A 16830-nucleotide genomic window follows, 5' to 3' on the forward strand; every position below is an offset into this window, starting at 1 on the left:
AGTAAATGTCCTCCCATATGAAGAGTTGCATCTTTCACACAGCAGCATGTAAGAAAGCTAACTGTCTAACCTATCAATACCTCATTTGCAATTAAATAAAAGGAACAATTTTCATCAGTTGTTTGGTGACAAATTAAATAACCTCAGTGCAAAATAAATAAGAATTTTCATTAGTTATTCTTCTAGAGCTCAAGCTCCAACCAATATATAGAATTGTATTCTGCTAATGAGCAAGTCACAATTTGTAATGTGCAATCTGCTCTGTCGAGCATCACCGCATTATTATTTTCCTGCAAGGCTAGCTATAGGTAACAATATCATAAAGAGCTTCATATAGGACTGAAAAATGCTTTACCTTAGATACTTTAAAAAAATTCGATAAGCTTCAGTAGCTCATAAATGATTACACATCAGAAAGCTCTGTGCAAACGTGATATCATCAGGACATAATTCTAAAGGTTACAGTGGCATTTTAGATTATTTAAGCCAGCAACGCACTACTTCATCGAATATCAACATGACATTTTAAATCAAGCACATTTAAAGATTAGTCAGAGGAATCTCAGTAATCACACTGCCACGTCAAAGACAATTATTTTTTTTAAATAAGTCAATGTCCTCTTTAGTCCACACTAATACAAAATTAATTTTACATTAACATTAAATATTTGGTTCTTTTTGTATATTATGATTCTCACAATTTAAATTTAAAGGTTTCATGTTTTATTCAAAAACCACATCATTTTGTAGATCAAATACATGCACTTGGCATTCTTGGTAGATAACAAACCCCATAAAGCAATTAAACCAGTAATACTGCAACAGAACGAAAAAAAAGACCACAAGAAGCTGCACAATGGAAATTGCAAGTGTCATATGGAAAGATGTTCTTTCACACCTCAATAGTTTGTAGGCTGAAGAAATGGAAATCTTGAACTCACTGCTTAATGCTAGAATCCGAAACAAATGGGCTTCTGAAACCCAGTAGTAAATAAATGTCCTGAAGACAGTACAATAGATATCATTAAAAAGTTTGACACATTCTGTGGTTGGGACTGTTAGGGGGAGATTGACTCTGGGTGTAACTATGAAAAATTTGAATGCATCAAAAGAGGATGACTGATATTAAGAAGTGTTCCAATGATCAGAACCAACCATTTATGTTCTGAGTAATTAAACTTAAAATGAGTAAAATTTGGCTGCAAAACCCAGTTGCATAACATCTGCTGTTTAGTGCCTCATTGATTCAGATGAGTGCACGTTTGCAGCAAAAGTTGCATTGGATAACATATTGTTAAGGATTAAAAAAGAGTTTGTGGTGAAGTAACCCAGCAGGTCAGGTAGCATCACTGGAGAACACGATTGGTGATGTTACGACAAGACTCTTTGAAAGGATAGTGACTAAAACATCACCTATTCATGTTCTCCAGGGATGCTGCCTGACCCACTGAGTTACTGCAGCACTTTGAGACTTTTGTAAACCAGCATCTGCAACGCTTTGTGTTTATATTGATACGGTTATTAGCAAGCAACCAACCACTGCAGGTAGAGAGTGTAGACGGTTTGGAATGTGTAATAATAGCAGTGAGCAATTAGAGCTCAAAAATTCACAGCTAACCTTACACTGCTGCTGAATATTTATTTATTAGCAGACAAATATTCCCTGCCCGACTGTCAGCAATTAAGGAAGTTAGGCACTGATTGATTTCTACCAGTAAATGTTTTGTTAACTTTGTTTAGTACTTCCAGGCTACATTAATGCTGCTAAAATTTGCAAGAAAACAAGGGCAGAAAGATCATCTTTTACACCTAATCTTGTATTTAGATCTGTACTATCCAGAGTAAAATGTTACCCCTTTTTAAATTTAAATAAACTCCATACATTCATCTTATTAGTTTTACCTTGAAAGTTCTCAAATGAATTGTTGAATCCCTAATATCCCATCACCAGTAATGCCGCTTTCATATAGCAGATGCCCAGGAAAATTGTAATTGAGCACTAAAGGCCATCTTTAACCATGTGAGTCTTGACTCCAGTTTGCAATTCATGCACATATGGGGCATACAAGGAGAACTGTGCTGCCAAATGAATCTGGCAGAACTGGTAATCGGCAGGCTCAAGCAACAGTTCCACTGCCAAGAACTCACTGAAAGAGGCTGGTCGCAGGTCCCAAAATGTGAGGCAGTCAGCTGCATGTTGCATAACCTCCCCATAAGATGCCATGCCACTATCTACAGGATGCTGCAGAGCAAAAGGAGGAGGCTACGAAGGAATAGTCACTTATTCTTTAGAGATGCTGCCTGACCCATTAATCTCTGGAGAGAACGAATGGGTAACGTTTCAGGTCGAGACCCTTTTTCAGACCATGTAAGGATGTTGGCTTTGTATCACCTTGGACAGAAATACATGCAGTATGTACCTTATCAAAAGTTTGTGCAACAAACAAGGTAATCGGCCCATCATGGCTGAATAGATGACAGAATGTGCAGGACAAAACTACTGGTATCACATTGCAGAATTAGAATATCAGAATATGGTAGAGTTTATCATAAAACACAAGACATAGTAGCAGAATTTGGCCATTCAACCCATCGAGTTTGCTTCATCATTCATTCATGGCTGATCTACGTTTCCATCTCAAAACACATTCTCCTGCCTTCTCCCTGTCGCTACTAATCAAGAGCCTATCAATTTCAACTTAAAAAATACCCAATGATTTGGCCTCTCCATACCAAGGCCTTTATCAATACTTATTAAAGAAGCCCAATGGAGTTTCTTAATGAATGTGCAGCAAAAAGTTCTGTTGTCACTGTTTGAGTTGAAGAGATCTAGCATTTCAGCTTCCATTTATCGAATCTGACCGGGGGTTGGGGGGGTCGGGACTGGCTCTCGGCAGCTGCACGCACACAGAACTGCGCCTCATCTGCAGCCAGGATTGAACCCATGTCCCCACCGCAAAACCGCCACTGGACCGTCCCTGGTCCCTCCCTCCCCCCCCCCTCCCTCCCTCCCCCCACACATTCGAGTGTCCCATCCCCGCCCAGGGGGCCTCTGAAGAAGTCCGGACCGACGGGACACCGGTCCCCAGGCCCATAGCCAGCGCAGAGAAACGCCAACTGACAGACAGCCCAGACCAGTGACATCAGCGGCCCCAGGCCCACAGCCAGCGTGGAGAAGAAGTGCTGACTACAGCCCAACCCCGCTCCAACTCCAGAGAAACCCGCGCCCCGATGGGCCACTACGGCGGGCAAGTGCCAGTTCGCCCACGGCCTGGCCTCGCCTGTGCCAGACCACCAGCCTGTTCGACTGGGCCGCGCTGCGCTGTGGGCGGTCTTCAGCCTCGACCTGGAGATGGAGCTGGCCCGGACTCTGGGCTTGGGGTTGGGCAAGGGAGGGGGGGTGGAGGTTGCTGCTGCTACCACCAGCACCACCAACAGCACCAGCAACTCCAACGGGCGGCCGACCTGCCCATGGCAGGCAGGAGCCCATCCTCCTCAGACTCTCTCCGAGCAGGACGACTCCAGCAGCAGCGGCACCGAGTTGCCTGTCTTCGAGCAGGGCCGGCGGCTGCCCATCTTCAGCAGGATTTCGGTATCAGACTGGGGGAGATGGGGTGGAGGTGGAGGGCTACTGGCCAACCCGGTGGGACAGGCAGAGCCGAGCTGGAGCCAGCGACTGCAGCACTGGCTGCAAGTCTGGGGTCGCCCCCGCTAGCCAAGGGCCACCCCGGACACTGCCGGACAGGGACGGGACACCGGGGAGGGGGCGGGGACGGCCCAACAGCAACTCAATAGCACCCGCAGCAACGGAGAGCCGGGCCCGACACCAACCACAGACGAAACGCAAGCCTGCACTAAATGCAGCACCACTGTTGCCGAGACTGTTTTTCGCTTGTGACCTATGACCTGGGCATGCGCAGTTGTAATACCGAACTCGCTTAGAAAGGAAGCATCATCGTGATTAACAGCAACGGAATGATGAAATTATTATGAACATGCAACACCAATTTGTTACATTGTCTACTCCAAGTAAAACTGGTATAGAGTCATTAAGCATCAGAATTTTAGCATCCACCTTTGCATGTTAGCTGATTCAGCTCCCTTTATTACTGTGTTTAGTGTTGACTTCTGTCAAGCAACAATAGCAGACATCATACAAGATTTCCCCAAAAATGCTCAGTTGTTCTTTTTAATTGGTATTTGGCTAAGGTGACGAATATCTACAAGGTACAGGAAACCAAATGTGCACAATACCACCAAAATGTATTCTGTGCAATAACAATCCTGTGTGTTGTTTTGGCCAAATCTCTTTTCCTCTTATTCAACATGAGGGAAACCAAAACCATTGCCCTCCATTCTCATATTACAGTTTCCATTTCCAACTCTGATCACTGATTGTGATCTGGAAGTTTGTGATCTGGAAGACAAGTTCTTGACCTTCCTTTTTCCCATCACAAAGACTCCATGCTCCATTCCATCACTAATTTCTTTAAATATGTCAGATCATGTCCATTATCAGCAAATGTTCTATGAGTTCTAATCCTCATCCCTCTTGAAAAGCTAATTTGACACAATTAATCCCAATTAATCCTCACCCAATCCTCACTATCTGGTCATTAAATCCTGGCCTCTTTCTTTGATTCCCTCAAACCTGTTCCACCCTACCTTCATGTCCTTTTCCATTCAATCATTCATCCCTTGTATATTATTTTTGCATCTCTGGATTCTTGAACCTCACCAAGTCTCTTTAACACCAATGTTCCTAAACTACTAGCAGCATTGCCCGAAACGCTTCCATCTCACTACACCCTTTTGTCATTTCCGTTACCAACTTTATCTCCTAGACCAGGACATTGGTCAATCTTTTTAGAATAACGTTTTCAGTCCTATTTACCATGTGCACAAACCTGTGAAGTAATTTGGAAATTAAATGCCACAGGTATTTTGCAAGTCATGTGCTGGCGTGAATAATTACTAAAAAATAATTATACTGTTTCTCCTCATTGCAACTTTACCTGATAGATATCTGACAGGCTGCTGCTCCCAGAGTCACTGGCAATACTGCACCCAGACTGGCTGGAAGGGACAAGTGTCACTTGTGGATGTGGATTATCTGTGAGGTGCATCTTGGAAAGATCTGCAGGAAGCTGTAAAAATTATGAGGAAGGGAGAAAAGAAATCATTAATTTGACAAAATAAACCAAAAACATAAATTAAAGAACATTAGAAATGCTTGCTGACCTTTATAATAGTCTACGAAATGAACTCAGTTTTTGCAGGAGCGTGCATGATGTTATTTAAAATTAATTAGCCAATAAATCAGTGTCTAAGTGTGCCCTTATCTTGCATGCATGGAATGAATACTGCTGGTGTTGATACTTAGGTACAATAGTCCATGAATATAGTTAAAATAAGAGTATGCATTACAAAACAAAAGTAGTTTGTGGAAATATTATAACTTAAATATTTAAACATCATGGACTAGTACCAATATATTTATATTGTGACCTAAACGAAGCAGCATATTTTTGCAAGATTATAGGTAAATCAGCCTTGCAAAGGAGGCCTTTCTATAAAAGGATTGTTCAGATTGTAGGAACAATGGACACTTGTAAATATCTAGATAGTTATTTTGTGGATTGTTTGCTGTTTATTGCTATGCTGATTATTTTAGCGTTTAGAATATCTTGGGTGAAGATGGCGGAGTGTAATGGTAGCTGATGGGAGGGAGACCTAGATATGGCAACATAGGTGACCAGAGAGGGACCATACTTTTTCCACAATTAAACAGTTGTCATATCCAATTACTGGCACTGGAAATGTTTCATGCAAGACAATTTCTAAGCAGAAATGGAGATGGAAATGTGCAGAAAGTGAACAAAAAGTGGATGGTGGATGTTGCAGATCAGCAAGCTGTGAAACTAAATGGGGATCAAAACATGAAAGGAGCACAAGCAAAATCATTTTTTAATAGATACTGCATCAGTAGGAAACAGTGAACACTGGGTTTCCGCCACTTGATTTGTATAATTGCATTGATTCAATATTTCCAGTTTGCGAAAGATAAACTTAAATATTTAACTCTTCTCTCATGAATAGCAAGCATTTTAACAATTAACAGCCACAATCACAGAAACCTTCTATTGAACCGGATGAGATGCATATGCCAAGTTGGGAATATGTTTACGCAAATATTCCATAGTCCAGAGGAGCTAGAATTATGAATGATCATATTTTCTTTTGATTCAAATATCACTAATTTCATATTTAAGTAACAGGTTTGGCACAAGCATTCCAGATCATACAATGTCCTCCATCATGTTTGGGACAAAGACCCATACGTTTATTTGCCTCTGTACTCCACAATTTGAGATTTGTAATAGAAATCTAAATCACATGTGGTTAAAGTGCACATTGTCAGATTTTAATAAAGGCTATTTTCCATAAAGCCCCCCCCCCCCCACTCCCCAATTCCAGGGCATCATAGTGTGTGGGACACAGAAAAGTCATGTAAATGAAAGTAGTCATATTTAGTATTTTGTTGCATATCTTTTGCATGCAATGATTGCTTGAAGTCTGCGATTCATGGACATCACCAGTTGCTGGGTGTCTTCTCTGGTGATGCTCTGCCAGGCCTGTATTGCAGCCATCTTTAACTTATGCTTGTTTTGGGGGCTAGGCCCCTTCAGTTTACTCTTTAGCATATAAAAGGCATGCTCAATTGGGTTCAGATCAGGTGGTTGACTTGGTCCCTCAAGAAATGACAATTTTTTAGCTTTGAAAAACATATTTGTTGCTTTAGCAGTATGTTTGGGAACATTGTCTTGCTGTAGAATGAACCGCCGGCCAATGGGTTTGAGGCATTAGTTTGAACTTGTGCAGATAGGATGTGTCTATACACTTCAGAATTCATTATGCTACTACAGGTGCACAACCTTTTATCCGAAAGCCTTGGGACCAGACACTTGTCGGATTTCGGACATTTTCGGATTTCAGAATGGAAGATTTTTAGCGTAGATTAGGTAGGTAGCGCGGGCGGCTTGAAAAGTCTGGAGCAGCTGCCTCCTCCCCGGAGACCGGGAGAATCATTGCATAAATGTTAGTCAGTTAGTTTGGAGGGATTTTATGTGGTGGTGGTGGTGTAGGGGGAAACTTTAATTCTTAGTCCCCTACCTACCTGGTCGGCGACTCCCAACCTCGCGGAGCTGGGGGCTCCGTCCGGCCGCGGGCGGCGCCGGTTGTAGCTCCGACCCCGGCAACTCTACCCCTGGCTGCGAGGCGCTCCAAATCCAGCGCGGCCCGCGGCCGGACGTCCCAGCTCCGAGAATGTCGGGAGTCGGCGGCGTCGCAGCCAAAGATCCTAGAGGAGCTCCGCTATAGGATCTTTGGTCGCAGCGCTGGGATACCAGCGGGGAGCGGGCAATGCCTTACCGGGTCGCCGTGCGGCAAGCTCCGGAGCGCTGTGGCCGCCTTCTTCCAACATTCGCGGAGCGTCGCTGGATTTGGAGCCGCGGAGCTGGGGGCTCCGTCCAGCCGCGGGCGGCGCCGGTTGGAGCTCCGACCCCGGCAACTCTACCCCTGACTGCGCGGCTCCAAATCCAGCGACGCTCCGCGAATGTTGGGTCGGCGGCCACAGCGCTCCGGAGCTTGCCGCACGGCGACCCGGTAAGGCATTGACCGCACCCAGCGCTGCGACGCCGCCGCCGACTCCCGACATTCGCGGAGCTGGGGCGTCCGGCCGCGGGCCGCGCTGGATTTGGAGCGCCTCGCAGCCAGGGGTAGAGTTGCCGGGGTCGGAGCTACAACCGGCATCGCCCACAGCCCCACCGGCCACAGCGCTGCGGAGCTTACTGCACAGCGACCCGGTAAGGCATTGACCGCTCCCCGCCTCTCCGACCAGGTAGGGGACTAAGAATTAAAGTTTACCCCTTCACCCCACTTCACATAAAAGCCCTCCAAACTAACTGACTAACATTTAAGCAATGATTTACAGATGTTTAAGCGTCTCCCGGTCTCCAGGGAGGAGGCAGCCGCTACAGTAGTACAGACCTGGGTTGACCGTGGGTCGTTTTGGGTCAGGTTTGGCGCCAAACGCGAGCTTTGGTGCGCAGACGACATCTGGAAAAAATGGCCGGTTTTCGGAGCTTTTCGGTTTCTGGAACACCGGATAAAAGGTTGTGCACCTGTACCTCACCAGTTGTATCATCAATGAAGATAAGTGAGCCAATACCTTCAGCAGCCATACATGCCCAGGCGACAACACCCCCACCACCGTGTTTCACAGATGAGGTGGTATGCTTTGGATCTTCGGCAGTTCCTTCTCTCCTCCATACTTTGCTCTTGCCATCACTCTGAAATGTTAATCTTCGTCTCATCTGTCCACAAGACCTTTTTCCAGACTGTGGTTGCTCTTTTAAGTACTTCTTGGCAAACTGTAACCTGGCCATCCTATTTTTGCGGCTAACCAGTGGTTTGCATCTTGCAGTGTAGTTTCTGTATTTCTGTTCATGAAGTCTTCTGCGGACAGTGGCCATTGACAAATCCATACCTGACTCCTGAGGAGTATTTCTGATCAGCCGGACAGGTGTTTGGGGAATTTTCTTTATTATAGAGATAATTCTCTTTGGAGGTTTTCCTTGGCCTGCCAGTCCCTTTGTGATTAGTAAGCTCACCACTGCTCTCTTTCTTCTTAATAATGTTCTAAACAGTTGATTTTGGTAAGGCTAAGGTTTGGCTAACAGTTTTATTCTTGTTTCTTGTCTCATAATAGCTTGTTTGACTTTCACTGGCAGAACTTTGGTCCTCATGTTGATGAACAGCAATAAAAGTTTCCAAAGGTGATGGAAAGACTGGAGGACAGACTAGGTGCTGAGAGCTCTCTTATACCTGCATTACGGAGGAAATTAAACACACCTGAGCAATTACAAACACCTGTGAAGTCATGTGTCAAAAACATTATGATGCTCTGAAATTGGGGGACTGTGTATAAACACAGCTGTCATTTCTACATGGTGAAACTAAAATGTATAAAAATGGCCTTTAATAAAATCTGACCATGTGCACTTTAACCACATGTGATTTTCTCTATTACAAATCTCAAATTGTGGAGTACAGAGGCAAATAAATAAATCATGGGTCTTTGTCCCAAACATTATGGAGGGCACCGTAATTTCCTTATGCCCTGTAGACTTCTCGGGCCACTGTATATAGATCAGTCAGGCTACACCAAAGGATGGACTTGAAACAACTATGTGGCTTCCATTAAACCTCCGGTAAAGCTTGTAAAATCTTATGCAGTTTAAATCTTCGTATACCTAAAATAAGCCAAGTGTTCAACAAATTTAATTAGACTTCCATGAAAAACTACACCAGGATATGTGTAGATATACTGAATCAATACATACGATGCAGGTGAACAGTTAAACAGCTGGCAATTTTTTCAAAATGTAATCAAACAAATGCTACAAACAATCTGGATATACAAAATGCTGTAATGCCAAAGAAAACGGCTATTTTACATATTTTGTTTTTTTTTTAAATTTGGTAAAGATCATAATTCATATGCCTATCTACTAAATAAAAAATACATAGTGGAAAATAAGCAGAGAAACCAAGAGCAGAAAGAGGAGACACAAAGTGGATAAAGTGCATTTACCTACTGGGGAGCGAGGAAATAGATGCAAGAGTCGTCATTTGAGCCAGCACTGCCATTCAATATGATCAGTACCCTGTTCCTGCTTTCTCCCCATATCCCTTGAGACCTGTTAGCCCTAAGAGCTATATCTAACCCTCTCTTGAAAACATCCAGTGAATTGGCCTTTTGTGGCAGAGAATTCTATGGAAGAGATACAGGTCAAGTGCGCCGACAGGAATACCAGTCTCATCTTTACTAAACTGGTGGGAGTACTCTCAGAGTTTAAACAAGACCAAATCTCAAAAAAAGATGGACTAAATTATAAAAGATGGAGAAAAAGGAGCAAGTTTGATAAAAGCATTACACTTTGTGTGGCTGAAGTACAGGTTTACTTACTTCAGAGCAATTTTCTTCCTGCAAACCCTGGTCTCAATACAACACTGTCATTCTGCACTCCTGTGTTAAGCATTGAACATCAGCTATTTAGTTTTATAATTGTACACCCCTCCCTTCTAACTTAAGTATGGAGAATTCTGTTAAATACCACAGTATTTTTGTGATTTTGTGTATTTTTGTGATTTTGTTCAGCTAAACCATATAGACCTAGATATACTGAGCATGATAGTTGAACTTAGTTAATTGTTTCCTACAAGGGCAGAGTAAAGAAGTTAAGCCTCATGGACCTTGAGAGGTCATCCTTGAGTTTCAGTCCTTCTTACAATACCCAATGAAATTAGACACAAAGTGCTGGAGTAACTCAGCGGGTCTGGCAACATCTCTGGAGAAAAGGAATAGGTGACGTTTCGGTCGTCTGAAGACTCAACTTGAAGCGTCACCTATTCCTTTTCTCCAGAGATGCTGCCTGACCCGCTGAGTTAATTCAGCACTTTTTGTCTACCTTCAGTGTAAACTAGCATCTGCAGTTCCTTCCTACCCAATGTCATTTTCAGGAAAGGGTATATTTGGGCTCAAGTGATGTGTCTTACAAGAGAATGACCAACCAATGTTCACCAAGTTTTGTATTGAATGGCGGCGTTTTGGTCGGCACAATATTAAAAGCGTATTTTAACAAAGAATAAAGATAATCAAGCATGGGGAAAATGAAGTAAAAATTGAAGGAGGAAATGCCTTAAAGCAACAAATGTACGGTAAAGAAGGCTGTGCAATGTTTTTCTGTGCCTTAGTACTCCTAATTTGAAACGCTGAATGGAGAACACTTTGGCAACACCAATACTGTTTTCTGTGCAATGCTTAGGAGATGCTGATAAAACCTGTCTAGCAGCCAGCTTTCCTACCTTGGAAAGGAGCTAAAAATACATTTCATACACAGTCTCTCCTGTCAGTTTCACTGTTCAAAATGGCAATGCTGGCTGTCATATCCAAAACATCTTAGAGTGCCACGATAGTTTCACTTCCCTTTGTCAGCTACTCACTATGGAAATTAGAAACAGCTTTTGCAAGACTACTTGACATTTGATGCACTACAAAGGACATTTTGAAACAAAAATACTGGTATAAGGCAAAACAGTCCAACTGACATGGAATTTAAATATAAAAACTGGTAATAAATACTTCAAAATAGACAAGCACTGTGTTTCAAAAAATTGTTTTATAACATGTTTGATAACAATCTCACATTTTTGGAACATTTAAATAAAGAGATTGTCTGGCATTTCATAGTCCTTCAGTTAACCACGGTTTGACAGCAATGGTGCACACAATGTTAAATCTGTTTAAACAAATCATCGGAAGTCTCTTGTTTATATGATCTTTGCACAACCGCAGGCATTTTGAATATCAGGAAATTTATAATTTACAAAGCACTGCAACAATACATGTGATTCATTACATTCTCCTCTGTGGTGTGCCTTTTACTGTACATTTCAATTTACAATAATATGCACAATAAGGAATCTACAGGATTTCAAATCCAAGGGCAGGCTCCCTCATCAATTTTGTCATTAAATCTGTCCTGCTTTCCCACTATTTTTCTGCAACTTAAAACTTAACTCTAACATTTGCCAATTCTGATAGTAGTTCATTAATCTGAAACAGTTTCCCTATAAGCGAGTTTGGTATTCCGACTGCACATGCCCAGGTTATGGTTCACTAGCTATAAAACACTTGGCAACAGTGGTGCTGCATTGTGTGCAGGCTTGCGTTTCGTCCGTAGTTGGGGTCGGCTCTCCGTCGCTGCGGGTGCTGTTGAGTTGCTGTTGGGCCGTCCCCGCCCCCTACCCGGTGTCCCGTCCCCGTCCGGGGTGGCCCTAGGCTGGCGGGGCGGCCCCGGACTTGCAGATGGCGCTGCAGCCACCGGTTTGGCCGGCAGCCCTCCACCTCCACCCTCCTCCCCTCATTCCAACACCAACATCGTGCTTAAGAAGGGCAGCTGCCGACCCTTCTCAAAGATGGGCGACTAGGAGCCGCTGCTGCTGGAGTCCTCCTGGTCGGTGAGAGAGTCTGCGGACGGGCTCCTGCCAGCATTGGCAGCCCACTGGAGCTGCGAGCTGTTGGTGATGGTTGGTGCTGGCGGCAGCAGCAACCTCCTTCCGCTCCCTTGCCCAGCCCCAACCCCAGAGTCTGGGCCAGCTCCAGTTCGGGTGGTGAAGGCAGCCCACAGCACGGCCCAGTCTAACGCCGGGCCGGAGGAGGCTGATCCCAGGCTGGTGTTCTGACGCAGGCAAGACCAGGACCTCGCTCCTCCTTGGGGTTGTGGATGAAGTGGCAGCGTGTACCATAGGGGAGAAGCCGCTGGTGTGCAAGGTACGGCTTGTACTTGGGATAGCGGCTGAGGCCGTGGGCGGACTGGCACTTGTTGCCATAGCGGCCCATAGCTTCGCCATTGCAGGTTCCTGTGGAGTTGGAGCGGAGCTGGGCTGTAGTTGGCGCTGGCTGTGGGTTCTGGGTTCTGGGGCCACTGGTGTGTCGGCCCGGGCTGTCAGTTGACCCGGCGGGAGAGTTGGAGGTGAGCTGGGGTTGGTGCTTCTCCGCACTGTGTTAGCACTTCGCACATGTGACCACATTAAAAGCACCACTGAACCACTGATATCTGGAAGAGCTTTGCTATGAAGAATCAAGCTGGTTTATAGTCAATAGACAATAGGTGCAGGAGTAGGCCATTCGGCCCTTCGAGCCAGCACCACCATTCAATGTGATCATGGCTGATCATCCCCAATCAGTACCCCGTTCCTGCCTTCTCCCCATATCCCCTGACTCCGTTATCTTTAAGAGCCCTATCTAGCTCTCTCTCTCCTGTGCAAGTTCTCACTTGTGATGGATGGAGGGAAAGGGATTGTTGGTATGGGGAGTGTGTGTGGGGGGGGGGGAGAACGGGACAGGGAACTGCGCATGCCAAGTATAAACTTTCTTTGGAGGTCAGCAGCAAGTGTCAATGGCTGGCAACTGACTGCAAAATGTGTCTTATTCCACAGCTGACTGTCTCTGAATATATGGTTGGCCACACCCAAAAGGAAAGTCAGGGTGCATGGCTATTCATACTCTTTTGTTCAAAGTGGTGCATTTAGCACGCCAACATTCTGTGCTCACAGGAAAGAGCATATAATGCAAAACTGACATTTAACACAACGGTTTCTCCCCTTTTTTCTTATCCGGTCAAGCCTAATTTATTGTCGTTAATTGGGTGGAACCAACAGGAAAATCCTGGCTTGGGTGTGAGAAAAGCAACATTGACATACGGCAAAAACTGCAGGAAAGAAATACAGGCTGATCTGATGCCAATGCTGAACATTGCAAATGAGAATAGTTCAATCTCTTGAAAGAGTTTTCTCCACTAATAACAAAAACTCAAATTGATACCATTTAACCCAAGCTATTCTAATCTGTTTCTCAACCACTGTGTTTGTAATAATATTGCAACAGCATAGTACTCTATCATGGGACATTTTACAATGCTGAACCATAATGTTGAAAAAACAATGCAATGACATAGAATCATAGAAACATAGAACATAGGTACAGGAGTAGGCCATTCGGCCTTTCGAGCCTGCACCGCCATGATCACCAGGGGCGCCGAATGATTGCCAGCCCCGCCAACAGTCTGTTTGTTTTTTTCGTCTTTTTTTTTTAATTTTAGTGCGTTTAATAAGTTTGTGTAAATGTTCTCCAGTTTGTTTTATGTAGGGGTCGGAGGCAACGTTTGTTTCAGTTTCTTACCTTACCGGAGACGCGATGTTTCCGGGTCGAGTCTCCGGTTGCTTTGCGGCCTATCATCGATTGAGCTGGAGGCCTCCTTGGACTGATCTTGGGCCCCACCGCGGGGCGCGGGCTTAATATCGGAGCCGATCCCTTGCCTGGGATCGCTCCAACCGCGGCCTGCAGACTTTACATCGAGAGCTCGCAGTTGGGAGAGGCTAATCGGGAGTTCCAACTAATGCAGGGGCCCGACCAGCCCCGACGTGGGGTTCCATCGCCCGGCGCGGAGAGCTGTCATCCCCTCGATGCAGGCGCTGGATCGCCCCAACGTGGAGGGCCCAAAACGCCGCCAACTACAAGTCAAAATCGTTCCATCAACGGAGGGCTGGAGGCCCCAGACCACGGGTGAGCAAAGGGAAGAGATTGAACGTTTTTTCGCCTTCCATCACAGAGAGGAATGTGGAGGAGTCTCTGTGATGGATTTTTATGTTAAAATGTGTTCTGTGTGCTCTGTTGTTTTTTATTTGTAAGACTGACTTGGCAAATGAAATCCCTTGTATGTTGCAAAACATAATTGGCTAATAAAGTGTTATTGTGATTGTTTGAAATACTGCATTTTACAATCTCAGCATCTCAGTAGTGCATCCAAGTTATTAAAATGTATTCAGAATTGACAATGTTTTAACTGATAGGATTCCCTGAACGTATGTTACTTTATTAATTTTGATTCTGCCATGCCTTCAACTTAAACTTAATCTTCAATTATCCAGCAACCAAACCATTGTACTGATGGTCAAACTTGAGAGATTTATTTATATACCATAGCATTACTAGTCAAACTCAAGAGATTTATTCCAAAAAGCTAATCAGCAGCTGGAAGGAGCACTCATCTTCTGTTGACTTGAAATATTGCTTGATTATAGTGCCTGATTGAGTCAAAAGACTTAAACAAAAATCATTTGACACAATGGCTTTCCTATCTTCATTCCTAGCTATTCCTTCAAGTGAGGTTACAACATTAGTGTCAAGTTGATCCATTAGAGAGAAATGAGGATGTTCAATTTGCTGGGAGACGAGTTGAAGAAGGCAACTGTTCTGCCCAAGATCGCAATAAATTGCAAAGAGCCGTGAATGCAGCCCAGTTCATCACACAAACCACCCTTCCCACTCCATCTATAATTACACCACCTCAGGAAAGCAACCAATATTATCAAAGACCATTCACATCTTTGTCATTCTCATTTCTTTCTCTCGCGAGAAGATACATAAGCCTGAAGGCACATACCACCAGATCGAAGAACAGCTTCTTCCCTGCTGTACATTCAACTCTCAAATCAACAACTTACATGTCAAGGATGAATGATAGACAAAAGTGCTGGAGAAACTCAGCGGGTGCAGCAGCATCTATGGAGCGAAGGAAATAGGCAACGTTTCGGGCCGAAACGTTGCCAAAACAACTCACATGTCAATGATGAATACCTGATCTTCCAATTTAGCTCATTGTGGCTCTTGCATTTTTTTTGATCGGCACTCTCTCTGCACGTGTAACACTATATTCTGCACTCTGTTTAATTTCTGTTTTCCACTCTCTGATGTACTCATGTATTGTATGGCCTGCTTGAACAGCATGCAAGGCAAAGCTTTCAGTGTCCTGATACACATGACAATAATGAAACCAATACTAATACCGTAAAACATACTTTAATTGGAATAAGTAATAGGACAGGGAGATGCCAATTATTTGACAGGGAGATGCCAATTATTTGATGAAATATTACAATTCTCCACTTCTAATTCTGCTTGCAGTCTGCAAAAATCTATAGTCATTCAAAAATGGAGACAGACACTGCGTAGGACTTTACATTTAAAAGCAATACAAACAGATAGATTGCTGCATCACAAATGTGTCATAAGAGTTTACATTCTATTTTCACTTTTTTGTTTCTCCTTTTGAGCCACACACATGTTCAGTAGAGGCAACTCAGGAGCCAACAACGTCGCTGCTTTGAACTCTGCTGACTGATTCAACTCTAATATTCCTTCCAATATAATCTCAATCCAGAGAAGAGCATTTCTCATCAATCTCTCACAGCAGCATAGCAAAAATTGGAAACTTAGCATAAAGGGTTGATGGCATTATTCATTCATGGTTGAAAAGTGGGTTGTGCATAACAGATTTCTACTAGTTCTGAATACATCCATTTATTCAAAAATATTCTTTGTAATTATAACTTTAGTTTATAAAGTTCACCAAATGATAACTCAATTTAATTGTATTTAAAAATGTGTTTTTTTTTCTCTTTGTACTCATGACAACTATTATTATACAGGATGTAGGATAAAACAAAAACAAAACTGTTATCCTGCCTACTAGAAATACTACAGGCAATCAGTGGATAACAAACGGGATCTGTTTATACAAATGTGATGTCTGATCCTTTAAGTTAAACTGATCCTTTCTTGCTGTATATGATCCATATCTCTCCATCCCATGTACATTCATGTATTTGTCTGAATGTCTTTTAAATGTCACTATTGTACCTGTTTCCACCAATGATCCTGACAGTGCATTCCAGGCACCTATCACTGTGTAAAAAAAATATCCCACACATCTCCTTTAAACTTTCCCCTTTAGCATCTGACATTTCCACCCTGGTGAAAAACAGTTCCAACTATCTACATTATCTGTGCCTCTCAATTTTATATACTTCTATCAGGTCTCCCCTCAGCCTCCATTGTCAAAGAAAATAATACTGGTTTGCCCAACCTTTCCTTATAGTTAATACCTTCTAATCCAGGCCACTTCTTGATAAAACTCTCCAAAACCTCATGTATTGAGGCAACCAGAACTGCATTCCTCGATGATATGATAATGAAATGGGTTTTTTTTTTCATCGAAGAACAATTACTAGAAGGGGAGGGAAAGCAGAGTGTAATTCTGCCTTTCATAGGAACCATCATAAAGGTATATCGTTATGGAAACTCATATGTACAGGCATCCATATATTGGGTATTCGTAACCCCTGCACAATCTGTATAATATA

General features: G+C 43.5%; 1 protein-coding gene across 9 annotated transcripts in view; it reads right to left on the minus strand.

Annotated features, from left to right (window-relative positions):
• The window catches only part of LOC129701809 (rap guanine nucleotide exchange factor 6-like), a 286480-nt gene that overhangs the window by 81561 nt on the left and 188089 nt on the right, over positions 1 to 16830 (minus strand). For all 9 annotated transcript variants that reach the window (XM_055643264.1, XM_055643261.1, XM_055643263.1 and 6 more), the window contains one exon: positions 5016 to 5147. In XM_055643264.1, coding sequence (XP_055499239.1) covers positions 5016 to 5147 — 132 coding nt within the window. The remainder of the gene's footprint in view (positions 1 to 5015; positions 5148 to 16830) is intronic.

Source organism: Leucoraja erinacea, chromosome 11 (assembly GCF_028641065.1).
Source record: "Leucoraja erinacea ecotype New England chromosome 11, Leri_hhj_1, whole genome shotgun sequence".
In the NCBI taxonomy this organism is placed as follows: Eukaryota; Metazoa; Chordata; class Chondrichthyes; order Rajiformes; family Rajidae; genus Leucoraja; species Leucoraja erinaceus.